Here is a 27388-nt window from a genome sequence, read left to right as displayed (position 1 = left end):
CACAAAAATTCAGACCAACAACTCCTAATATTTCAGACTTAGTAAAGATAAGGAAGCAAATTTTCTCCTGGCAAGAACAAGATATTTGCAAACATCTAAAGTGGTTTTGTATTTTTATTATTATTTACAAAATACTGTAAAATTCATAATATCTGTCCAGCTTGCACATATCAATGGTACAAAAGCCGCCAGTTACATCAGTACTGAATTATAAAAGTTTTGTTTCAAAATTACTGAAAAGCACACCTTATCCAGTATTTTTTTCCATCCAAGTAAATATACAAATCAAATTAAAAAAAATAAGTATTGTATCTTCTTTGTGTTTCAAGACACAAGGGATCACAAAACCATCCAACTTTTTTAGATCCAGGGTAGAATTCTCGTAGTGAGCATTTTAATGCAACTACCAACTATTGTTACTCTCAAATAAGTATTCTCTAGAGTGATTAAAAAGATTTAAAAATATGGGGAAACAGAAACAACTTCTACAGGTTATTAGGGTTAGGAGATGGGAAACATAATGATCACAATTCATGCAGTTGGGTCACTGCTGAAATAAAATATTCCTCCATGAAGGCGTTCAAGTTAAGACCTGAACAGGACTGGTAGATAATTCTACTAGAAACACTTAATGACTGCTGCCGTGATACTGGGAAGGTTATCACTTTTTAATTTTTATAAAATACAAGTTTTTCTAGCACATTATTTGTTGTTTTTAAGTCAAGATTCACACACCAGTAGACAATGATCTCCCTCAACAAACAAATCAAAAGCAGGTTTTGGTACATTGCTAACAACATGATGAACTAAATAGGGGTTTTTTGTTGTTTTTGCTTAATCCAGCATATATGATAATACTATACAGGAATCCTCACAGAAAAAGAGGACAAAACTGAGGTTTCTGCCATAGACAAAAACTTTATAAAAACATAATACAATTAAAATACAAAATATATATAGTACATGTCAGATCAGTTAGTAGTGGCATTTGAGGTTTCTGGAGACTGAAGAAATTCATAGGGATCGTGAACCATGTCTTGCTGTTCTCCAACACTCAGATGAGAGGGGCTTCCTGTAGAATACAGGAAAAACAAAATCAAAACCTTTACAAGTACAGAAAAATAATGGAGAGATATTTATATATAGAAACAGCATGATTATTTCACATGTTCCTTTCAGACTTTTAAAGAAAAACAGACATTTAAATGATATTTAAACAGGAGATTTTGGAAAAGAAGTTATGAGGTTCTTCAGTAATTTAGATACTTTTTAAAAAAGCAGTCATTATTCTATTACTCTGAGTTGAAAAATTATACAAAATGTAATTGAGTATCATCCAACCAACATCTCCTACCCTCTCAGAAATAGCACCAAATTGTTAAGGGGTATGTTACCCTATCATCCCGTCTTAGCACTGAATTTTACAGTTGGAAGACTATTGTAGACTCCCACCTGTTAGGTGCTGCATATGCCAAAGTAAAATAAACATTATCTACTCATCAGTATTTCTAACAGCATAAAATTCAAGTGCACATAGGGATTTGCCACTCAGTATCAATTTACTTCGCAATTACTTCAATCATGCCTCATCAAAAAATAAGTAACTACAATTAGTGTCTTAATTCTGCAGGTCAAAAGTATGCCTTCTTAGTTGCCTTTGCCATGCATATTTAAAAATTAAAACATGATCCTGTAGTCAGCACACTGTTTTATCAGAGGAGTTTCATGCAAAGATTTACATAAATCAAAATGTAAGTTTTAACCAGTTTCAATTAGAGCAGAAGTATTGCAACTTCTGTGACACAAGTAACTTTACCAAGATGATGTTGGTCTCTTTCAGAGGTATTGGAAAGGGAACTCAAATTGGATGACGGCCGGGATCCCACTCTGTCAGCCTGAGCTTCATGAAGGTCCTGCAGCAACTTAGTTGTTTCATCCAGATGTAAATGGTTATCATCATGATCAAGCTCCTTCTTCACTTTCCCTAAGGGCCACCAGTTACCAACCAAACCCCATAATTAGCACATGCAGATTGACTCATGAATTACAAAGTCACTATAAAAAAATTCTAAACTTAACACAAGTGTTGTCTATAACACAAATGATGTCAGCTTTGCACTGTCCTTTGCACTTCTAAAAGGCAACAGTTGCAGATCTGTTTTCAGTTTCAAGAAATACATGTTGAAATGCATTTGGCCGATACTGGACAGTGAAGGAGAATGCCACAAGAAATGGCTGAAACTGAACTGACTCCCAGTATTTAAACAGCTGTAAGAGCTTAATTTGTCTTCCTCATCTGTTAAACTTCAGACATGAAATAATGCATTTAGTTTGCAGCAAAGGAGAGCAAGTCAGTAGAAAGATTACTTAAATATCTAACTTAAAATGCAGTTAAAATAGAAGATGTAATTTATGGAGGTGAAGAAATCCCCATCACAGAAGGTTTTTAGAACAGTATCCTCTCCAGCAACACAGATTTTATAGTAAGCCAAATAAAACTGGAAAGAACTGCCAGTATCTGCCAACATACACTGTTCTTTGATCTGAAGACTTAAAAAAATTTCCCTCAACTTCAAGCTGGCAAATAAACTCTTTCCCTTCTCTTTGGGCTGTCTTCAATGCAGACCTTGCTAACTTTGCAAGAATTATAAGAAATAATGCCATAAACTCTCTCCGGAAGCTATGTTATCTATAAGTATGATTATTTACAGAAAGATCGAAGAAGAAAAATATAAGCAGCTTTCAGTGGAGCAAGAAATTCATAGTAAGATTGATATGGCTAAACATTATCTATAAAATGGATATTTACTAATTTTTTACTGAACTGCAATAAAATTAGTGTGTAACAGCATAATCAGAGCTTACAACTGCTTTTCAAAGAATACTGCACCTATGGGAGAAATATATAGAAATGTTTTTTTCCTTCTTTAAGCTTTCAATAACCTTGGTTATGTTTTATAATAGACAGTTTGGCATCTTTCACATTCTGAATTACAAGTATCTTAAACCATAAGCACTAATTATTTTTTTGTGTGATGACATTATTTAAGACATTTGACCAGCTCAGCAGCCGGCAGAAATGGGAACATTACTTCCTGTACTATTTAAAGGAGGATACCTATCAAAGACATGTATTTGAAAGTATCCTAATACTTCTATACATCTGCCTTATTTGAAGGTAAAGTCTTTCCAACACCTGAAGTTTCTTCTGCTTTTTGTTTTGGGACATTCCAAGAGGTGATATGATTGAACTTCACATACTTAACTACTTCCCAAGTTATTTCAAAAGACAGCATATGAAGCAGTAACATTTCTGAGACAAAGCTCCATACTGATTCTTAAAATTTGCCTTACTATGAATACATCAAAAACAAGCAAGGCTCTCAAAATTGTGAAGTACAAATACTTTGGTTTCTTCAATGGTACAGGAAAAGTTAGCTTCGCTAGCACATAGACGTCTCAAAGGAAAAACAGACGAAGGTTTCATTTATGTTGTACCAGCCCTAGGCTTTAACCCATGTCAAATGTAGACTTATTACTACTTTTTGAACACATTTTTATTCTTAGCAAATCCAGCTGTTACTTTGCCTAAATGGTACAACTAAACCATAATTGATGTCTTGTATATTTAATTACTTACCTAATGAACTTAACATAGAAATATCAAGAGATACATCAGAATATGGTTTCATAGACAGAAAGTCCAAGTCAGAAGTGTTACTGTCTCCAGCAGATTCTCCAACCTATTAAAATACAAGAAACAAAGACTAGTAATAGTGACAATCTGTCATAATAACTTTTTAATGTTTAAGGTAAACACATGAATCCATACTCTCAGAAGTGTGTACCACAACACTTGAGACTGGAGCATCCATAACCATCTCGGCTAACCTGTGGCTCACAGGCAGCTCAAACATGGTTCCAGGACAGACTGGTCACATGAATAGCAAGGGATCTGCACGGCAGTCTAAGTATCTTTCATCTCATCATCCGGGACTGTTGAAACCAACATTACCGAATCCTCTGGGACTCAATTATATGCTCAACTCATCCCTGTCTCATGGCAGAACTCTGGTGGAGGGAAGCATTATCAGTATTCCCCATCATGAACCACTCCCAGATCCTCTTTTCCCTCACCTTCTCAATGCAACACTGGATTTATTGAAATTTTTAGTATGTGACTAATAAAACCAGTAAGGTGGGCCTCCCCCTACACAGCATCAGCTGGAGCTGGTCTCTCCAGTATTTTTTCTGTAAATTTGGATAATGAAATACAGCCTGCACTACAACAATTTCATTTTTTCCATACCTGTTGCAATACTGCTATCTAATGGCAAAAAATAAGACATCAAAGTAAAAGTCGTTAAGCTTCAAAACACATTCTAACAGAATTCTCTGAGGTTGCCTATTCCAGCAGGAAGAATAAGACATGCAGGTAAATACACAACCAGGTATTATCTTTTAGAAATACGAAAATGAAACTTAGCACTTTCATGAATTAACTTAACCAGTCACCTTCTAGAGAGATACAAACCTTTCCACAAAATATAAGGAATATTTACAAAACTATAAATTTTATTAGTTGCTATAATGTAATCTATATAATTTTTATGTGAATTGCCATGGAATACAGTGCATATCTTCTGTTGTCACATATAATTTGCAAGATAAAACCTGTACCACTTAAAGAAAGATTTGATTAGTAACCGTGAAAGCGTAAGATGTGCATTATTTACCCCTACTTTCTAAAAGACATTTTCAATGGATGTGGTAAAACTGATAAATAGCACTGTTTTTTTTTCCACTTTTACAGCAGATTGAACCTCAAATATTCATCAGCAGATCAAGTATCTTTCAGATTCCTAAGTGGTCTTCCTGTCTCTGAGATTTTAGTTATGCATGCTGAATTAAAGTAGAGAATACAGAACAACAGGACAAACAAAGCCACTAACTAAAATAGACTGAAAGTCAGAGAATCCATTTTAAGTACTGAAAGCTTATTCTAGATACTTGAATCTTAATAATTTTAATCTTCTACCTCAGAACCTCAGAGCATGCAGCATGCACACCCTTGCACTGAAACAAAATGAATGTCTCAAGGCATTTTTTTTTTTTAAACACAAATCACTTTACCATAATCTGTTTGGAAGAATCTGGACAGGTATTACGCAACTTGTGTTCTTCTTTTATGAGAACTGGCAGAACCTAAAGAACGAAATCATATTTTAGATCTTAGCATTTCATCACTTATACTTGTTTCCTAAGAATACTCTTAAGTCTGTGTAATTTACTGGTTTACCATGATCAGATCCTAGGCCACCACAGAACACTACCATGTTTTGTGATGCTTGCATAGAACCTTTACACAAAAAATAAAGACTAGCTCTTCCCTAAAGGGTGACCATATACATTTGTATAAACAATTTAGAACTAACCAGGACAGCCTCTTAGGACAGCATCTTTAGGACTAACTAACAGTCTCTTCTTTATCATATACTCCACTTACCAATCTTTTCTGCATTATTATATAGAACAGATGCACATTAAATAAAATTAGGGATTTGAACGTTGGAAGCCCAGAGGACATAACTTTCCCTGCTTTAAATGACAAGACACTTTTTCCAATGGAAAAAACCCAAACAGACTGAGTATCAGCATAACTTACTTTAACTTCATCCAGTGGTTTTACTGGGATGTTTCGCCTCTAGAAAGAAAGAATACTAACAATTAGTTTTATTCAACATAAGGGAGAGACCTCTCTCTTCTACAATTTCAAGTATATTCAAACACAAAATGAGAGACAGCTGACCTTTTCACATACCTGTAATGAATTACAATGTAACAGTTGCTGTTTTCAAATATTTTAGTATTATGCATTTTAACTCATCTTTGAGTCCCCTTACACTATTTCTTCTGCCCATGAATTTTATATTCAAGTGCGGTACCTTAGTCATTACTTCAGTAACTTCTGATTCCAAGTCATTTAAGGCTGCACTTTTAGAGCTATTAATCCTTACTCAAATGTAGCAGCCCAAAATACTCAAGCATAAAACACCATGGCACATCATCACTGAAACACATTTAACTGTACAAAATCTGTACATATCCACATATGTCACAACTGAACAGCATTTCTAAGTGTAAATAGCCATTAACCATTTGAAAGGTATTCAGAAATTCTCATTTGGAACAATATTCATAGAACAGGGTGGCAAAACCGGAAAGGCACATGTTTTATTTTAAAGCTAAGTTCAATATGTTGTATACATATGTTTCTAAATGTAGAAGAATATTCAAAATACTGTTTTTGAACTTTTTGAACTTTCCAATTTTTTTTAACTAACCCTTTACATTTCTTCCTGCTTCATATACAATCTTTTTCCAGTAGGGACTGGAAAAAAATACCCAGAAAATTCTGAAGGATCCTCTGTATTTTTCATTCTATTGTCTCCTTTTCCCCAAACATCACTTAGCCTTTTCTACTTCGAAGTCTGCAGAGATTATGCTAAATCTCATTCCTCCATGTCAGGAAGTCCGAGTACTTTCCATCCTGCCCCCCCCCCCCCCCCATCCCTTTCTTTATTCTTAAATCATTCAGAATGTCGTGATTTTAAACAGCAGACAATTATTTCAAACTAAGAGAGGTTTTCAGAGTAAAGATCATATGAAACAAGATTTTGCAGTTTCTGGTAGTCTGTTTTGTCTTGGGCATACAAAGATTCCTACTAGAATTATACACAATTCTGAGAAAAATCTATTCTCCAGTCTTAGTATGAATCTCCTCGGTAAAGTGCTTTTGGAAATAAGTGAAAAGTTTTTCCTTCAGACATACTACATGAATTTAGAAGTTAGCACTGTTGGGTAACAGATACCTGTACAGTGGTATTAATCTATTCTCCAACATTATTTCCATGTTCCAAATAATTAATCCTTCCACAAGGAATATATTTTGCACTTAAATTAAGAAAAAAAAATCCTTAATGAAAGCATTGCAATATAACTCAGAAGCAGATACATATCATGACATTGAGTGACAGGGCTACCCAAACACCATTCAGTTGGTTGGCCCTTTCTCCCCAAAGCTGTCTTGCACCCCCCTGCCTCTTCCTTTCTGCAGTCACATAGTGAACCACATTGGAGAACTGATCTTGCTGAAGAAAAGAAAAAGATTAGTTGTCTGCTGATTCAGTTTCTAATTTGGTTCACCGCATGGTTGCATGAACAGCTAAGCCTGCACTGCTTGAACTGACAGTGGAACAAAGCATCTCATACTACATTAAAAAACAGACACAGGCCTGTTCTTGTTTTGATGAACTTGTGACATTTCTGTGCATCAAGGACACACCTGCTTTAGCTGATAAATAGTTTTGGAATGATCTCCACTAGTGATCTGGTCCAGAAGATCATCTACTATTTTCTTGCTGTAATTTCCAGCGTCCTTCACAAATTCTTGTAAGCTAATAGGAATGGAGATATAAGCATTATAGAAAATGTTTACTTTTGTAAAACACATTTCAACTTGTAATATGGTTTTCCCCAACTATGCTGCATTACACCTACATTTTCCTTGTTCTTTTACTTTTTTATGCTTCTTCAGAAAAGTAATTAAGGCCTTCAAGAAGGGTTGGTTGTTGGTTTTTTGTTTGTTTTTTTTTTTTTTTTTTTAAATGGAAGTAAGTGTAGGTGCAAACTTGTTTTTCACAACTACCAGCAAATTTTCACTTGAACTGTCATTGGTAGTGGGTTTAAAAAAAGCACAGAGAAGCAAAAAGCTTGTGATTAATTCTTTCCCTCCAAAATTAACAATTTAATGAAAACTGGCATTTTCCTTTTCAAGCATTTCTGTTTTGAACCTCCTTGAAAAATATCACTGTGTTAAAGTCACTGAAATCTATTACTTGCATATCTAAACCTACTTACTGCTGGGTTTAAAGCAAAATGCTAAATCTTTAGCAACCTACAATATCCTGTGGTCAAAGGCCCTAATAGCAAGATCCATAACAGCCTTGCAATAAAACAGGGTAACTTAAAAGTGCAAATGGGAAAAAACCAAAACCAATAAACCAACCCCTCAAAAACCCCAGCCAACCAGGATGAAAGCTAGCTTCAAGTTTTATAGTGAGTTATTTTTAAAGTAAGTTTTAGAAAAAAATATCAGGATTTGGAGGCTCCTAGTTGACATTTGGTCCAAACTGCTTTTCATAAAATTGCTATGAGAAGTTAGGCCTCCTAATAAGGAAGCGCTTACCTTAAGGCACACTGTATCCCAGTTTCATCACCATATGCTGAGTACAAGAGTTCCACTTCATCTGATTTCAAATCATGAAATATAGAATTGTTTTGCATGGAAGGTGCTGTACTAGCACTTGTAAGAAAGGTTACTAGACAGGTAGAAGAAAGAGATGGCAAATGATTAACACAAGTGACTCTAGTATCAGCGCAACTATTTTAACCATATAAATAAACGTACTTACACTACTGGAAAATAAAGAACTAGTTAACCACCCCACTCCCACAAAAAGATTCATCCCCCCACCTGCTTTTATATTTCTGCTTTTTGCACATGTCTACTTCACTGTTGTTTGCCAGTCAGTTTCTGGAGAGCAGATTAAAAACTATGAAAAATGTCAATAATACTAGAAAAAAAAAATCCAGTTTGTGAAATCCTTGTCATATGATACAAAAATGCAAATGACCAAAAAGGTCTTTTCTCAACTTTTAAGCGCAGTTGCTCAGGAAAAATTACTTCCTCCAGAGAAAGTGGAGTACCATTATTGAAAAGCTTCTAGTGTGGCTATAGCACTAAGGCAAAACATTAATCCATAAACTCCTAAATAAGTTATGTTTAATAAGCAAAAAAGTAAATTTAATTAAAACTGCATTCTGCTGTAAATGGAATAATTGCATATTACAGAAATAACCAAGTGAACTTTCTTTTGGAGACAGGTATAATCTGAAATTATTTTATATCAAGAAATGGCTCAAACATCTAATTAACACAAAGTTAAAACATATTCTTTGGCATTTACCTTTATTTCTTCGTTCGTCTTTAAAGCCCAGTGTAGTGAAGCCAGGTAATAATTTGCTTGACAGTGAACTCAGATCCACTGGGTGAGTTTCTTCCTCTAATAATTTGATTTAAAAGAAGGTAATAATTTTTAGAAAAACTTTTAATGTTTAAAATTTATTTATGGTGAATATTTAGATTTTGCAATTTTAAAACACTGCAGTTACCATAAAGGCTAAATGTCTTTTAATCTGTACTTTAAGGATAGGTAGTGTAATTCAGGTTCTCCATTTAAATTTCAAATAGATGCTGTAAATATGTTTCCATCTCTTAGTCACAAGATCTATGGCTTGCTTAGTTATTTCACTTTTAAAGTATACAGCAGCATCTGAAATTCTTTTACTAGCTGATTCACAAACATTCAAGATCCAGATATTATGAAGTGATAAAAGCAACTTCTTCTGTTGACTAAGTGGTAGTTTGTCTATAGAAACCCAGATACCATGTAAAGAACCTTGTTAAGATAAGTACCATTATGGCTATAGCACTATTTCTTTCTTCTAAAGTTCTGAGAACTGCTTAATTAAAATAACTCAAATAATTTGGAATATGCTTTTAAACTAAAAAAAACCAAACCAAACAACTAAAAAAAAAATAATCCCAACAACATTTAGGACACTTCCAGTTATTTGAAATCTCTCTGGCTGTTCTGGAACCTAATAGTAATCATGCTCAATTACTGAACAAGAAAGCAAATTTATCCCTAGAACCTTACTAGGATTAAAAAAACCCAAAACAACAAAAACCAAACTACAACAAAAATTCAGATTATACTATTAGCTGTAAATTTAGTGTAACTAGTATTAACTACACAAACAATCAAAAAAAGATTCTGGAGCACAGAAACATCAGGAAGCAGTACAGTACTTTACAGCACACAGCAGAAGCTTGCTCTGCTCCCATTATCATCACTGTCTAAATTTTCAGTGGCATGATTTCAGATGTATTAAATCACATTAATTTTACTACTTTTCTCAGAAATAGGTAAGGGCATGATGGCAGCTGAGATGCTCAATTTCATTCCAGAAAAATTCCAAATGAAAATTTAGACAGTAATAGAGTTACAGGCTTGTATCTCTGAATCAAAAAAATCAACAGAAATGTGACTAGTCAAAAGGGTTCATGCATTCATCAGAGCAACAATAGGTAAGCTGTGAATGAATTCCAATCTCAAAAGGTGCAGAGAAGGAAGTGCTAAATCAACATGACATACAGCAGCATAAAGACTATGACATTTCATTCATTACAAACTTTCAAAACTTCTGCATTTTGAGCTCAAAACTAAAACAACTGGAAAGCATAAGACAATATAAATATTGTATAGTACTAACACAAACAAAAACCCACAGAAAAGATCAAGGAACTAAAGAAAAACAATTAAGCAAAACCTAATTAACTTACAACTGAAATGTAGCTAATAATTTAAATTAGGAAATTAAGAAAGACAATTCTGAATTTACATCTGTGCACTGCACATTTACATAGGATTAAAGCACCTTCCTTCACCTTTTGTCCATTAGATTTTAACACTACAGGGTACTTGGAGCAAAAGCCTGTCTTCCAAGTTCTCTATAAAGTTGCAGCAATGTATAAGTGCTTATAAACAGATCCTATTTTACCTTCTTACTGTTAGCATGAGTAGAGTGAAAATTTGAAAGGCAAAGAGAAACATCCTATACTGGAGATACTAAATATAGCTGTTGGGGAAAATGGTTGGGGGAATAATTTAAAAAAAAAAAAACAAACAAAAACCCCCTCATCTATACTACCCAGGATCTGTATGTACTGTTAAGACTTCAAAATCTGCTAGAACATTGAACATTACAAACGTTTTCTTGAAAGATTATAGCATTTACCTTCTGCTTCTGGATCAGATGAATTTACTACACTAAATAATAAAGTTCCATCTCCATTTTTTTTCAGATAACCAATCTGTAAATAGAACCACAAAGATACAGAAGCAATCACTCAAAACAGTCCAAACTCAAGGAGTTGCTCACTTACACAGAAAACAATAAAAAGCATTTTTAGCTGTATTCAGATCCCACACTCTGGTATTCCCTTTTTAATACAGAGAACCTTGGGTCACAGCTGTTTATCACCACCTAGCAAATGCTTCAGAACAGAAGACTTAGGAGTAAAAGTTCATATGTCATATATACAACACCTTATTCATCTTCCTAAATCAGATCCAAAGTATTCATCCAAAACAAAAACAATTCCATTATAATTAGTATGGAGCCAGGCATTCTGACTGCCAAGCCTAAAACACACTTTGTTTTTAGAAGCAGAACTGCAACTCCTATCCACAATCTACCTCACTGTTTATTTTCAAATTTAGACTGAACTGCTTGTTTTCATATCTCATCCACAACTTTATCTAATTACAAGTACTTTTATGAACATGCTATCAAAATCTTAAAGAGGAAGAAGTGCTGTGACAGACCTAGCAGAGCACACAAACACAATGCTAAAAAGACAGCCAGAGATGTGAAAGACAATAGAACACACTAGGGTCTGTAAAGATAGAGCCAGAACTGATACAACAAACTAAGCTGATGTCAGAAACTGACTACACATGAATCGTGCAAAAAAGACTGTAACTTCTCAGGAAAGATGGAAAATGAAAACTATGCTCTCCCTAAAGAAATACTAGTAAATACTTTCAAGTAAATTGAACAATAAACCTCTCCCCTATTTTGTTTTCTTCCCCTCTCTCTTAAAAAGTTTAAAATTCTCAATACATAAGGCCAAAGCTAATGTTGGCATATAATAAAAATAGAGGTGACAAATGCTGGAAAAGGAATAAACAGGATCGATACCTTCAACTGATGGCAAAAGTTAACAACGGCTGAACTCTTAAGAACGTGTCAGTGTTACCTAGATTCAGTGGGATCTGCAGCGGGTTGTCTAGCTGATTAAGAGCCTAGACAATTAAGAGCTGCACACCTAGAACAACTGTTTCTTGAACACTGCAAAACTGACTGCATCAGCATGAAAGGCCTTTTCAGTAAAGCTAGCACATAGCAAAAGATTGGTATTGCTTTAAAGGGTTTTTAAAAAGCCACCCTTACTTTGGAGGTCTCAAATAGCCTTCAATCCTAGCAAGTCTTCTAATTATCTAAAGAAACAGAAATATACTGAAGAAGCCAAACCTTCTCCCACTGGTCTTTGAGGCTTTACTTCCTAACCCAGTTGAGCCTAAGGTGACTGCATAACAAGGGCCATTGTCCAAGAAACGGACATTTAAGTTTGAAGACACAACTGCTACCACTAATGCTTCAAAGCAAGAGTTTCTTCTGCAACAGTTGTTAAAAAATAGGTGGAAAATGCAGGATGTAGCAATATCCTCATTTTTTTTTTTGATTGCAGTGGTCACTGGAGTATGTGACAGAATGAGAAATGATGACAAAGGTGGTCATAAGACTCCACATGATGCAAGCAAAACAGAATAAACGTATGTCAACACAGGCCTGTAGCAAATGCCTGTAGCATTCAGTCCAACCCTAGCATGAAGTAATGAAGGAATCCAGTATTATCACATACCTAAGAAAAACACAGCCCATAAACAGATCGTGCTGAGGAAACGGCACTAACAGTATCACTGAGCTTTTCCTTCCAACTCTTAGAACAGCACAAAAACCAAACACATGGAACAGCATCAGAATCACAATCAAGATGATCAAACCTCTGGTTAGCACTGTCCAAAATTCCAACACGGACAAACTACTGCTATCTTCTCCTAGTCACTGAAAGACGTCTGTATTTTGTATGCACGCAACAACGTACTATAGCTGAACAGCTCCTACTTGTAGGTACAAAACTACAAGAGGTTCTGGACTTCTCATTGAAAACAGTAATTTAACACTTAAAAAATTCCTGAATTCCTTAGGCTGGGGGCAGAAATCCTAATAACCCTTCAACCTATGCCAAAGTTTGCTTTTTCTGAGGTTGCAACAATAAAAATAGCATGATGCTATTCTAATCACTTTCAATGCTAAGGGTTGCAATTAAGGAAGCCAGATTCAAGACTGAGCAACATTTCACTGTTTTCTGCAAGTGAATTTCTAAAGAAGTTCAACACACCATACAACTTGAGATCCATTTAGGACACCCTACAATGGGCTTCAGTGGGAACTAAATGATAGACAATTGTCACATTGGTATTCCACACAAAGCATACATCCTAAATGTTAGTCTCAGAAAACATTAATACTGAAGCCTATTTCCTAAGATGAGACAAAGCATTCAATAGTCAGACACAAAATGGAATTGTGAACTTCGTTGTGCAGTAGACCTTGCTGTTGGGTAGATATCGATTGATCCTATCCCGAGCTTCATCTGCTGCATGTTCCACTAGTGCCAGGACATGTTCTTCAGCGGTGCTATCTGTCAGGCTGCACGCATTTCCCTCAGGTTCAAATATGCAACTAAGAAAGAGAAGAGGAGTAGCTGTAGAAATTAAAAGCTAAAACAAAACAAAGGGCTGATTCTGGGTTTGCTAAATAAAACCACCAGTCCCACTCCTCTCCCAGTGTCAGTCTACTTTAGCATTTAAGTGGAATTATAATCATATCATGAAACTGAAGTTTTGCAGCAGAAGCTGAAAACTACCAAACTTCAAAAATTTAATTGTTTTTGTACCTTGATGAAAATAAAGGAAGTATTACAAAACGGAGATTGGGAGTAAAATTGCCTTAATACAAGGTGAATGCTGTATGTGTCCTTAGTCTCCCACATGCGTGAATATGCTATTTTCACAAATTCCAAATAGAAAAAAGCAGAAAAGAAATTACATGATGAAGGAATGGAGACTGTGTAACTCTGATCTGAGAAAAAAAACCCCAACAGGCTGCATTTATGAGTATTATGTCATTTAGTTGCTTGTAGAAGTAGGACACTGCTCCCAGTCTAACAGGGAGTCCTTTAATTCCTATGTTTGTTAATATTGGCAATTAGTATTCGTAATCAGTATCAATCAGGCCATTCCTCCTTATTTAAATTACAGAATTTAACATTTATCTTTCAGTAGATCCCTTTTCATTAAAGCACCAAAACAGTAAAAACATAACAAACAAGCATACCTAAGATGGAACAGGACATATCTTAGCTATTACAGAAAATCAGAGAAAGGTAGTATTATAAGGGGAATTGAGAAGATATCATAGGACATGGCAGTCTTCATTATATTATATATTTAAAATAAACTTTGTACATCAAAATCTTTCAGGGCATTATATGGACATTAGACACTAGGGCCAAACACCTTAGGTACTGGGTAGAGCATCTCCTCACACCAAATCCATTTCTCTCTCGTGGGTTATCTTCTTCCATTTGCTTAGCTAAGAATTTCTCTCTGTATAGAGATTCAGATCCGATACACAAGAAAGTTTTGCTATTAAAGACAATAAAAAGATCACAGGATCATACTATTATGAGACAAATGTGTTATACGATTTTTGTTTCATTGAAACTTTAAGAAAGGGTGTACACAGCAGGAAACTCCTCAACAACTGACACTTTCTATCACACTCTACAGAATACTTCATGGACAAGAATTTTGCAAGAATGTTCAGAAGGTTGCGACATCCTGGACAAAATTTTCAAAAACTACTTAGATATTAGGATGTCCAAGTGATCAAGTCACTTTTTAAACTACAGTAGAGAGGTCTAAACTGCTTTAATACTTTGCAAACATTGACTTCAGCTCCTTCTCTGTTTTTAACTGTGAAATACAAAGGCAAAAGTATCTGCTGTTAGGTTTGATTCTCCCCCCAAAGCTCTTACTGTACATCAAAAAGAATAACATCTATCCTACTGATGCCAAAATATAAGTGTTTAAAAGGTCAAGTTAATTAGAAAAAACAAATTCCAACTACTACAGTTACATAAACACTGAAAAGAACAGGAAAGTAAATTTATACCACAACTGATTATAAGGAAACTGGTATCAGGATAAAATTAAAGGTCAGTTATTTTTAACTATCTGAATTGTATGTTAAGGTAGATACTAAAGACAGAACAGTACTATATTGCTTGGCAGTCTCATTTTCTTGCTCTGTTAGCTATCTGTATTTGAAGATGAGCACAGAAAAAGTGGCCAAGTACAAAGTTACTCCTGTAATGGAGTTTATGTAAAAATTAATCAGAAGAGAAAATCTATTATTCTGGGCACCATACAAACCAAATCATCATCTTTTAAAAAAACCAACCAAACAAAACCCAAACCACCTCCCCCCCAGTCAAGTCTTGTTTACAGAAAGGTACCTTCAGTTAATTCCTATACACAATCCATTAAACAAAGAACAAATTGCACCTTGATAACTCTCCATGATACAGCAAAAGATATGTTTCTGCATGCTGACATTAGAATAGTTTCAGCCAAAAAAATTACTCAGTTTAAAATTGCTTTTGAAGATATATGTTGCAGTCTCCTATTTCCACAAAACAACTACATTAAAATACTACTACTTCCATCAGACATTAAGCAGGATTACAAAAATGCTTGAAGTGTAACAAAAAAAATGTGGCTGATTCTAACTCTAAAGTTCACTTTTAACAAAAATGAGAGAGCATGAACTTGGAATAACAAGTTACATTTCACTTTTTTACTTTGGATGTTTAAGAAAGAAGCCTGCAGAACATATCTACATGATCAGATTATTTAAGACATGCCTAGTAATGCTCTTAGTTTTATTTTCATAAAATTCCACTTGATATAATGCCTTACAATTTAAATTCACCATCTATCCTAGGATGTCTATGTAAGTACACTGAACAACACACTTTGCTTGTAAATCACAGTTTCCGCTAAAATCTCCTCATAAAATAGAAAATAAAACCCTTTAGTTAGACTAAAATTAGATTTTAACTATAAAAACATGACTTTGCGACACAGGGGTGCCTATTAGCTGGAAGACAGCTATTGCACTAGCAGTGTATTTTATGAAGAAGCTTAGTAAGATTTCATTGGGAAGATGTTATCATCTGCTCCAGAAGTAATCTCCTGTATCTCTACAACCTGCCAGATAAGACTAAAGTTAAATAAAATAATTTACTGATCTGGGGCCACTTTGCCTCCCAGAAAGATCCTGTTAGGTTTTGATACAGTCAATCACTTTACAAAAAAGGACAAGATGCAAAAGGTATTTGTGGCTATGTTAAAAATGAAAGTACATTTCAAAGCATCATGAGAAGAAACTCTCATTATTTAACATAGATATAAATAAGGATAAAAATAGCTAAATATACTTTAACTGTAAGTGTTTAAAAGAATATGCAGTGATTCTTTGAACTGTTTGTTTCAAGTTGGGAATCACTGGGTTATTAAACTAGTTCTATAAATAAACAAACAAATAAAATACAATAAAATTGCCCACTTATCCTATTGACCACAAGGAGAAAGGCTGAAAGGAGGTTTTTTGCTCAATTCTTTGCTGCTGTCTAATATTACAAAAGCTGCAACAAACCAGTAAGCATGCCCATTAAAACCTTTACCTAATAACTTCTTTATTTTGCTTTTTGGATTTCTTGGTAGTCTCTGCTTGTACAGGAACAACTTCAGGGACAGGTTCCTCAACTGCTGTGTCTTCATCACCCAAAAGAGCTGCCTGCTGAGAAAAATCCATGTCCTGCATAAACGACATGCTGCGCTTCAAAGCTAACAGCCGTTCCTAGAATCAGAAAGGACAGAGCGGCAGGGACTTAACCTTTCCCTCATAGCCAAGATGCTATGATAATGGGATGGGATGGGAATGGCCATGGCCTTATTTTGTTCTTAATGCCTCGTTTCCAATGGCGATGCAACATGATTTGGTCATGGTAGCATGGCATCAGAATTTCTGCAGCCCAACTATCAAGAGAGAAACAAACAAACAAACAAAACTGCATATGCAAAGACAACTGCCTATTTTACACAAAACTTACCATAACTGCAACACATGCACACGTGCACACACACGCACGCACACACACACAGAGCAGCTCACCAAAATAACTTCATTTTACAAGCCAACAACTGTATGAGTAAAAAGTGTTTGCACGCACGCATCTGTGAAACCCCTGAAACCTCCCCTACACCCACCACCTTAAAAAAAAAAATAAATAAAAATTTCTTGTTTATGCAGAAATAAAACTTAAAAGAGATCTTGCTTTCAAAGTTTCAACCAGAAGCAGTATTTTACAGTTGGGTTTTATAAACACAGATCTTAATTGCTTCCACTGAGGCCAGTGGAAAAAGTTCCTACAGACTTCAGCGGTGCAGGTAAAGTTGAGAAATAAGGGTATGGTTAAAACAAGAATGCTATCAAGCCCTTAAATACAGCAGCACTAACAGGCACTGCTATAATTAATCACAGATGGATGAAATAACATTTATCATTGTTATTAATTATGTTCCTTTTAAGTATGACAACACACCACACCACACCACCCCCACCCCTCCTGAAGAGTTTCTGCTTTTTGTTTTTAATAGTTCTCTTACTTTGCTCATCATCTTAAAGCCCGTGTGCAGTATCTTCTTGGCTAGCTTGTAGTAAACAGTATCTGGTCTGTTGTAAGTCATTGCATTATCACACATCAGTTTAAAATCTGCCTGTAAAATACAAAACAAAAGAACTGTTAAAATTTTTATTTCCTTTGTTAAATGACTGGAAGATACCAATCCATCACAGCAGCTCTGTGAACAACACAGCAATATTTTAGCAGCAGGCTCATGGAGTAAATGCAAGCCAAAAGGTCACACAGAATTGCAAAGGTTTGAGCCCTTTTTGCTTCAAGATGCTCACTTTTGTTTGGAATTGGCTTTTTGGTTACAAAAAAACCCAAACCGCACAACTTTTCCCTGAATGCCAGATGTTACATTTCCTCCTTATGCAAACGGACCAAAGAGAAGAAATGGAGAAATTAATAGGACTGAGGTACCAAGGTAAGTACTTTTTAGTGTTTTTCCCACCTTCTAAATCAGAACGGACTCGAGAAATACAATGACATCAGAAAGATACAAAGTGTCTTACATATAATTTTAATTCTAGTAATTTGACTGCTTCTTCAGTCGCTTGCACTAAAACAAAAACAAAAAAAGAAAAGAAAACTTCAAAGCATAAGAAACAGTCTTCTAGATGCTCATTGCATGCAACAAAAAAACCAGACCAGCCAAGCCTGATTTTGTCTTCTCCTTTGAATGGTTATGTGTCACACATAATTTCAAGTAATTTTTACTGATGCAAGTTGTATTGGGTTTGTGTGGCAAGGTTCTAGTAGCCAGGGGGTTACAGGGGTGGCTTCTGTGAGAAACTGCTAGAAGCTTCCCCTATGCCTGACAGAGCCAATACCAGCCGGCTCTAAGACAGAGCCGCCACTGGCCATGGCTGAGCCCCTCAGCAACAGTGGTAGTGCCTCTGGGAGAACATATTTAAGAAGGAGAAAAAAGTTGCTGGGGCACAGAAACGGCAGCCGGAGAGAGGAGTGAGAACTTGCAAGAGAGACAACCCTGCAGACCCCCAGGTCAGTGCAGAAGGAGGGGAGGAGATGCTCCAGGCGCTGGAGCAGAGATTCCCCTGCAGCCTATGGGGAAGACCACGGTGAGGCAGGCTGTCCCCCTGCAGCCCAGGGAGGTCCGCGGTGGAGCAGATCTCTACCTGCAGCCCAGGGAGGTCCCCACGCCAGAGCAGGTGGGTGCCTGAAGGAGGCTGTGACCCCATGGGAAGCCCATGCTCAAGCAGGCTCCTGGCAGGACCTGCGGATCTGTGGAGAGAGGAGCCCACACTGGAGCAGGTTTGCTGGCAGGACTTGTGACCCCATTGGGGGCCCATGCCAGAGCAGGGTGCTCCTGAAGGACTGCAGCCCATGGAAGGGACCGATGCTGGAGCAGTTCATGAAGAACTGCAGCTTGTAGGAAGGACCCATGCTGGAGAAGTTCATGGAGGACTGTCTCCTGTGGGAGGGACCCCACGCTGGAGCAGGGGAAAAGAGCGATGAGTCCTGCCCCTGAAGAGCATGAAGCGGCAGAGACGTGTGATGAACTGACCATAACCCCCATTCCCCATCCCCCTGCAACACTGTGTGGGGTAGGTAGAGAATCCAGGAGTGAAGTTGTGCCCAGGAAGAAGGGAGGGGTGGACGGAAGGCGTTTTGAGCTTTGTTTTTATTTCTCATTATCCTACTCTGGTTGATTGGCAATAAATTGAGTTAATTTTCCCCAAGTTGAGTCTGTTTTGCCCGTGACAGTAATTGGTTGAGTGATCTCTCCCTGTCCTTATCTCAACCCACGAGCCCTCTGTTACATTTTCTCTCCCCTGTCCAGCTGAGGCAGAGGAGTGATAGAATGGCTTTGGTGGGCACCTGGTGTCCCAAAACAAAGGTGCAACACAGTCCACTGTAAACAGAACCAAAAAAATTTTGTTGCAGATTGTAAAAGCTTTTTCTAGGGTGCCTTTTTTCTAGTCACGTGCTACTGATCTGTAGAGTAAAGCATAGAAAGCATTATTAGAAGCTCTACGAAACACTGAATTAAGATGACATTATTGTATGCCTCTGAAAATTTCTTAAGTTAGCAAATCAATAATCAAGATTCATGCAGTAGTCTTTTAGGGTCAAATTTCTGAAGTGCCCAGACAAATTAAAGTGGCACCTGGTTTAAGAATGTATTTTTATCTCTTAGTAATTTTTCAATATTTAAACGACGATTGTTCAAGCAATTAGATTTCACTTATTCTGTAGACACAAATGCAGATGTTTTTTGTGCATGAGTCCACTATATTTGATGACGACTTGACCATGTGCAAAAGTGTATGCAAACAGAATGGTATGCTTTTTGAAAAGTTAACCCATTGAGTTTACAGACCAGTGAACAGATTTCCTGAGACAAAGATTTTTGAAGGTTACTATTGTGGTTGGACATAAAAGTCTTTCTAAAACTTTCTCTGGCACCCAACAATTACAAAAAATAACCTTGCCCTACTGCAATCCTGATCAGATTCTGTAACAACAAAAAATTGTTTTATTTCCTGTTTCCATATAGGGGTGTCAGAGCAGTGCTCTCCTAATCATTTAGTAGTTGTCATCAAGCCCATATAAGCAAGTAGGTGAATAGAGTCTGTGACTTTCTACGGCATTTAAGCCATCTGACTTCACTTAACGACACCATCACAAAAACAGAAATTGAGAAGGTGACATGGAGGAGCAAACTATGAGCCAAAAAGCAGATGAAGACCACGTGAGCTGTACATCTAGCGATGACCTTTGAAGTGCTGCAGAAAAGGACAGAGAAGAGTCTTTTGCTTGCCCAACTTTGAAGTAGACCCTTTTTTCAGCAGTAAAACTGATGAGTCTCCTGCAGCAATTTCCCTTCTTATAAATGCAGAAAATGGTTCTTGTGGATTCTAGTCTTAGATTATTTATTGGCTTGTGACTAGCCTCATCTGATTATAATAGGTATATCAGAAATGAAGGATAATTGTTTGAGCAGGCCTTGTTTTAGAGGTCAAAAACCTATAGACTTCATTTCTGTATTACACAGAATTACAAAGGCATAAGCATAACTAGGTACACTCATATATCTAGAAAGTGAGTCCAACCTCTATGTCACTGTAAGCTGGAGACTTCTAGCAACTATTTATTGCTCCTCAGAGTATCAGCAGAAACTAAGTCCTTCATAAAAAAAAGAATCTGTCGGTCTAAACAGTGCTGCAATTTTCTTTCCTTTTTTTTTTTTTAGGTTGCTATCCCACCAGTTTCAATATTGCAACCTTGCCTGTAACTAGAGGCACAGAGCTCCCATTCAAACTTCCTTTTTAAGTTGCTGAATAAGACAATCCAGCAAGCCAACAGAATTTAGAGACCTGAAGGCATTGCTGATGGCAATGCTATTATGAATCCTGCTTTACTATTTCCTGTAAATCTCTATACCTTTTTCAAAAAATAAAGCATACATAAAAAAACAGTAATCTTTGTCAGAGCACCTATAAAAAATAAAAGCCATTCTTTGCTCACCTTGCTGGACCTTTCAAAAGAAGAAATTAACCCTGAGAAGCAAGCCAATCCTCTCTGCCAAGTCTGTTGTTATATCAACACCACTCTAGAAAACAATAATACTGAAGGCAGCTAATAGAACTTCATGAATCAGTTAAAGAAAACTCCTTTCCTTCCAGGAGCTTTCATGGCAATACCATGAAAAGATTTCTTACTGCACTGTCTGTAAAACCACAATGCATCCAGTAAAGTATTACAGCAATAGCAATACACAAAATAGCCAAGTCAAGTTGCCAATAAACTTGCCAAGTAAGTTTCTGCCAAAAGACCATTCCAAATGAAGTTATATGGAAAACAGGATAATTAAAGATAAAAAATAAGTGGTTGAAGAACCTGGAATTCTGCCTAAGTCTTTGTGATAGTCTTACTCCTGTTTATGTCTAGCAGCATGAATTCCATAGAACTTTAGAGCATGTTCTTGGTTTCCACAGTAATTTGTAGTAGATCATAGTAGAATCTGACAAATACAGAGCTTCCACAGTGAAAAACAAAGCAAGAAACTCATTCTACCACACAGAACATACGAAAGTGCTCAGTTCTGAAAAAATGCACATTAAAATAATTAATGTAAGAAAGGCTTCTATAGTTAAAAGGAATCTTCAGTTTCTTACTAAACAGTTCTGAAATAACTAAATATCTATTAATTCACCTTGAATTCAGTGACTGATTTGTATTCATTCGCTGCAATTTTTTCCTTCATCGTACCAAAATCCATGGGGTGCTTTATTATCATGGAATATCCTGGAGCAATGGCATCCGTGACTGGAAAAGCAAAAAACCCATGAGGATCTTTCCTAAAAATAAAAACAATACATTTAGATTTATATCAGCAAACAAAATTATCATTGTTTTTATACTACATTCATGGTATAAAAAGAATAGCACTACTTAAAAAAAGAAAAAACACTAAACGCACTCCATAAAACAGAAGCATATTTGAAAAATTTCCTCATACAGGAGAGAATTTTGATTATGCATATGTAGACTTTCTGAAAGAGACTCAGCTAATTCTTGAATTACTTAATTATTTCTGGTATGCATTCTGTGTCTCTATCTACACTTCAAATGGGTCTTTTGGCTTCACTGAGTAATAACCTCTTCAATTCTTGTTCATGAGGTCCTCTAACAATAACTACAGTGTTTAATATTTTCAAATTAGTTCCAAATTCAGCTTATTGCTATGTAATAAAAAAGGAAAACTAATTTTTTTTTTTAAAAACATGAGGTACAGCATTAACAATCTTATGGAAAACAATAAAATAAAAAGCCTCTCCAAATTAAGAGGATTATCAAGTAAGCAGGTATAAACTTGCTTTGGTATCTGACAGAGGACACAGAATAAAACAAAATTTCATGAGAACAGTCCAATCTTTTAAACTATTAAAATTCAGAACTGTTTTTTAATTCACAAATTAAGTCATTAGCATTTAATAAATTTATAATGGCAACGTACCCCTTGCCCAAAACACTTCCCCACCAAAAGCTAGAACTGCATAGTTAGTAATAACTTTCCTCAACTAATCTTTAAAAACCACCAGGTCCGACATGGTTACAAAGGTTACCAAACATACTACAGCCAGTCTTTAGGCACTATTTTCAAACAGAAAACCAGGATAAGAAGTTGTAAAGTAACACATACAAATATGCACTAGAATCTGTTGACACAGCTGTAGATACAAGATGCTCAATACCTCTGAAGCTGGCGAAGGAAGTGTTCTAGTAACTGCTGGATCGGTGTGCTCTCATTTTCAGCTGCAGTTTGAGATGGAAACACAGGTAAGTGCAATGAAACAGAATATAGGTGTATTTATTCATTTTAAAAGATAAATACCAGACAGAAAAAGCTTAACTACAAGTACAGCTTGTACTGATCTGAAGGTCAATGAGACATGGATTTCAAAGCAGAAGCACATCAGATTTCTAAGCATACAGTAACTATTTCTTCTCCTTTACTACTTACTGAGTTTTAATCACATTAGAAACTAGTAGGTGTTAAATCAGATGTAATGCTAAGTCTAGTAGTTGTAAGAAAATGTATTAGCAAGGTGCAAGTAAGGTGTTATGTATTTTTACAGGAAAAGTGCAATTTGGTTCCTCATATACTGCAGTTGGGAAATCCATGTTCTTGCAACATGTTATCCAATTCAATTTTAATGGTTTCTTTACCATAACACCCATGCAATTAGCTTCTCTGAATCTTTTCAATCAAAAAGAAGAGTGACAAATAGATGCAGATTTGTACCAAGAGAGGTACTGATTACAATTTCACTTCCTGTACAGATTAAACAATAAACACTACATGTTTATTACCTGTTCCATGCACATACATCAGAGAGACTAGCTTTAATGTGAAGTTTAAAAACTAAAGCAGCAGCATGCTGAAATCTAGAATCAAAACTCCAACTCTTCAACATGAAAATGCAGAGACATTTCCTTTCTTAACCAGAAAAGGTAAGGTAATTTGTATGCTTTTGAACGACATTTCCTAAGCAGATGCCAACATAAGCCTTGTCAATATAGAGAGCAGGTTTTAGCTTGTCAGTTTTTCAAGGCTCCAGAGACGTGTAGCTTTGACCAGAAAATTTCAGTTACCCCTATCAGGTCACCTTGACAGTTGATGGACACCATTCCTCAATTTAATGTGCAGTCATAATTAGAAAATTCCTCAACACATTACTTGACCAGTCAATGGGCAGTGTTGCAAAGACCCAACTTTTTGCTACTAAGTTCATTTTCCAGGCATATGTGTAGCAAGATCATGATGTATTTGAAAATTCTTGTAAGTAAAAGTTTCCACTGGATAATGTTGAAATTTAACTATCAAGCAATGGCTACAGGCAGAGAAAGCATGACAAAATCTGAAGGGATTAAACATGCAGAAGTTACCACATGCAACTGATAAGTATTTTGGCTGGTGATGAGAATTAAAGATTGGTAAATGAAAACTGGGGGGACTACAGTCTTTAGAGACACCCTATCACAACTTACTGCCATACTTTTGATGAAAATAGAGATACTAAAATTAAAATTCCACATAGGTTATAAAAAAGACCATAACAACAGCTAAGCAGTCTCTGCAAGATTCTTTTCTCTTGAACTGAGCAAAACTTCGTTTCAGACATTCTGACCATTGTTCTGTAAATGCTAAGGAAAAGGAATTAGGTGAACACTACACACAGTAATACTTTTATACTAGCTTTATTCTGCCAATTAACAGAAGCCAGAGACAGATGTCCTTGGCAAGTTCAGTCACATGAAAACAAACGTACTAAAACCCAAAAGCACCAAGAGGAATATTGACTTTTCAGATAGCAGAAAGTTCTGAATGTTGGAAAAAATAAGGTCTCTAGATTTCAGCAAATCCTCATGGAAGTTTTACATTTTGGTACCTTTGACAAAAGCTTTGTTGTGCGTGCTTTTAGAAACACCCAAGGTGATTTAATTTTTCATATTGCTCACCTGGCTGAGTTCTGCATGCTCTGACAGGACGATCTGGAGGAGGTTCAACCTCCACTTTTTTCCCAGGATCAAAGTCATCAGTTTCTCCTTCAGTGTCACACTGTTCCTTCTCCCTTTTCCTCTTTTTCTCTTCCTAGCACAGCAGGAATAAGACAGATTTCTGAAGAACGTACTTGAAATATGCAATCCCACATACCAAAAGGTAAGAGACAGTGATTTTTCATTTGGAATACTCATTCTATATCTGAGCCATAATATGGTTTAAACAATAGTGCATACATTTGCACTGTCACATTTTCAATTTTCTTCTCCAATTAAAACTAATACAGTTCAGCTTTTGCTTCTTTGTATTCAATATACTATCGTTCTATCATTAGTTACTGTACTTTTACTGAAAAGAATGTTAAACACTGAAGCTATTTTTATATATATATATATATATTTATATTGCATGATAATAAGCTACACCAGAGACTGAAGGAAGTTAATTTACTATTTAGTAAAAATCAGTCTGTAGCTCTGCTTTGATCAATGTGTTTTTGTTGTTTGGTGCATTAAACAGGAGTCAATAAAGTAAGCCATCTACAAAAGAACCGTAAGAAATGCTTTGTAACAGTGGTGGCAATTAATGATCTCTTCCTGAGCTTCAAAGGAAAGGCATGCCTGAGTCACTCCTATAATCTCACAGTCATTATTCATGTTTGCACAGAAAAGCATACTTTCATTAACTTTGTTCAGACTACAGTTTTGTTACTTATCTATTCGTTAGCTTCTCTTGCATCCACTAATAATGAAGTTCTGGGGAAAACAAAATCCACCCCACCCCCAATTTAGCAAAGGCAAACTAAATAATTTGATTTGATGCTGCAAGATCTTCTATTAAAGACAGTTGTTTTGCTACATTTCAAGTCACAGCTATACTCTTAACTGAAACATTTAAAATGTTTGTAAGAAGAAAATTTTCCTTGTATTCAAGAGCTTCTGAAAAATCCTACAAGATATATCACTTTCACATAATACAAGCCTAACAAACAAATCAATTCAAAATGACAGATGTTAGCCATACACACATATAAAGTAGAACTAAAAAACTGTCATAGGAGAATAGTAAACCTGCATAACAGAAGAGAATTAAAAAGCAGAGAGGTCAGAGAATCATTAGTACATAAAAGAAATACCATTAAAATGAAACTGTACAGGTAACTGTACCGTCGTCTTCTTGCTGATTTCAATCTAACTCCTAAAGGTTCAGCACAGACAACTAAGGTGATCGTACCATTTGCTACTAACAAAGCCGCAAAGCCTAGCCTGCAGGTTATTCTAAACAAGAGACAACAAGACTATTGTACCACAGTACTCAACAGATCAGATTTCAGAAAGCTGTTTTGAGTAAACATATCAATTTCAATGTACAATAACTTGGCATATCTCAGGAACAGAAATGCAATCTAGATTTATTTGAAAAGCTGAAAATACCCTCCTCAAAAGGGTAGCAAAACATGTTTCTCACCTCGCTGAAATACAAAACATCCAACTTAAAACCAGAACTATTCATACTTACAGACAAAGCAAATGAATAAGACAAACAAGCAGTTACAAGAAACGAGCTTTTACTTTGTTCAAAAAAAATAATCACAGGGATATCTCATTTAAATGGGAGAAATACACCAAAACACACAGAGGGGTTTTCCACATTTGGTGAAGGGCTGTCTCCAAACAATACGCTTCTTGCAACAGTGATTTTAAAAAAAAAAAAAGTTCTGATACTCCACACCAGATTTCAGATCTGATAAGCAAGCATGAAGAAGACCGGTATGTCTGAATTCTAAAAATCACAGTTTACCTTTCTCTTTCTTCTTTCCTCATCATCTAGATGCTTTTCTTTTTCCTTCTCAGACTTTTTTTTCTTTTTTTTCTTCTTTTCTTTATGTCGTTCTCGCTCATGATCTGATCTGTCATCATAGTAACTAGAATCATGCCCTGACCCAGAAAGTTCAGTCACTTCACTTCCTCCGACTTTAAGCACCAGCTTTAAAGGTTTTTCCAAAGGCTTATCCACATAATCTAAAGTAAAAAAGTAAAACATCTCACGAATGCACATGGAAGTGATAACAAACAACAATTATTGCTGCGCCTTCTAGAAGTACTAGAACCTGCTGCAGGTTGAAGATACACGCAATACATGTGGGGAGAAAAACAGCAGCCAGGGCTAACAAACCCCTGTTAAGAAACAGCCGTTCAGCACATTTTGCATCATGCTCTTCCACAGACCCGCAGGTGTGGAGTAAGGAACTGCAGTATGGAACTAACTCCTCGCCTTTCCCGGAAAACGCTCCCGAGATCCTTGTCAGAGGAAGGTGAAACCCAAGCACCACCCGACCAAGGGCACAGACCGGCATCCCTCGCCGACAGCCGCAGGAACCACCAAGACCGCTCGGTCTCAAAGCCCACCAACACCACCGCCCGCCCCCGGCCCCTCCGGAGCCGCCTTCGCCCGGCCCCGGCCGCCGCCCGCCGCCCGCCTCCCTCAGGCCGCCGCCCGCCTCGCCTCCCCCGCTGACAGGAGCTTCGCTTCCCTTCGCGCCGCCTCTATCGCCTCCCCCCGCCCCCGAGTTCTTACCGCTGTAGGCGGTGGCGGAGGCCGAGCGCCATTCCGCCTTCTCCGCTTTGTGTTTCTTGTGCTTCTTCCCCATGGCGGAGCCGGCCCCGGCCCCGGCCCCGGCCCCCACCCGCCGCCGCCGCCGCCTTCCCCTCGGCGGAAGCGCTCGGGGCGGACGCGGTTCCTTCCGCTCCGCCGCGGAGGAAGATCCAGGTCAAGGCGGGAGGGCCGGC

The 27388-nt window shown here is 36.6% G+C and overlaps 1 protein-coding gene across 9 annotated transcripts; it reads right to left on the bottom strand.

Moving 5' to 3' along the window:
• Positions 1-96: 96 nt before the first annotated feature.
• BRD9 (bromodomain containing 9) lies at positions 97-27312 on the bottom strand. 9 transcript variants are annotated; one of them, XM_069809272.1, is made up of 18 exons: positions 27177-27312; positions 26400-26620; positions 24557-24689; positions 22789-22849; positions 21747-21891; positions 17550-17660; positions 16565-16740; positions 14334-14462; positions 13365-13497; positions 10924-10999; positions 9030-9125; positions 8249-8381; positions 7346-7457; positions 5666-5704; positions 5134-5205; positions 3641-3743; positions 1817-1984; positions 97-1072 (listed from the first exon to the last, which is right to left on the bottom strand). In XM_069809272.1, the coding sequence occupies exons 1-18, from the start codon at positions 27247-27249 to the stop codon at positions 972-974; spliced, it is 2082 nt and encodes a 693-aa protein (XP_069665373.1). In that variant the 5' UTR covers positions 27250-27312; the 3' UTR covers positions 97-971. The 9 variants fall into 9 exon arrangements, with proteins under 9 accessions (XP_069665373.1, XP_069665374.1, XP_069665375.1 ...); XM_069809273.1 differs by having other exon boundaries at positions 14334-14423; XM_069809274.1 differs by having other exon boundaries at positions 16565-16680.
• Positions 27313-27388: the final 76 nt, after the last annotated feature.

The sequence above is a fragment of the Haliaeetus albicilla genome, chromosome 21, assembly GCF_947461875.1.
Source record: "Haliaeetus albicilla chromosome 21, bHalAlb1.1, whole genome shotgun sequence".
Lineage (NCBI taxonomy): Eukaryota > Metazoa > Chordata > Aves > Accipitriformes > Accipitridae > Haliaeetus > Haliaeetus albicilla.
Note: the sequence above shows the minus strand (reverse complement) of the source record. Positions and strands in the feature narration are given on the sequence as shown.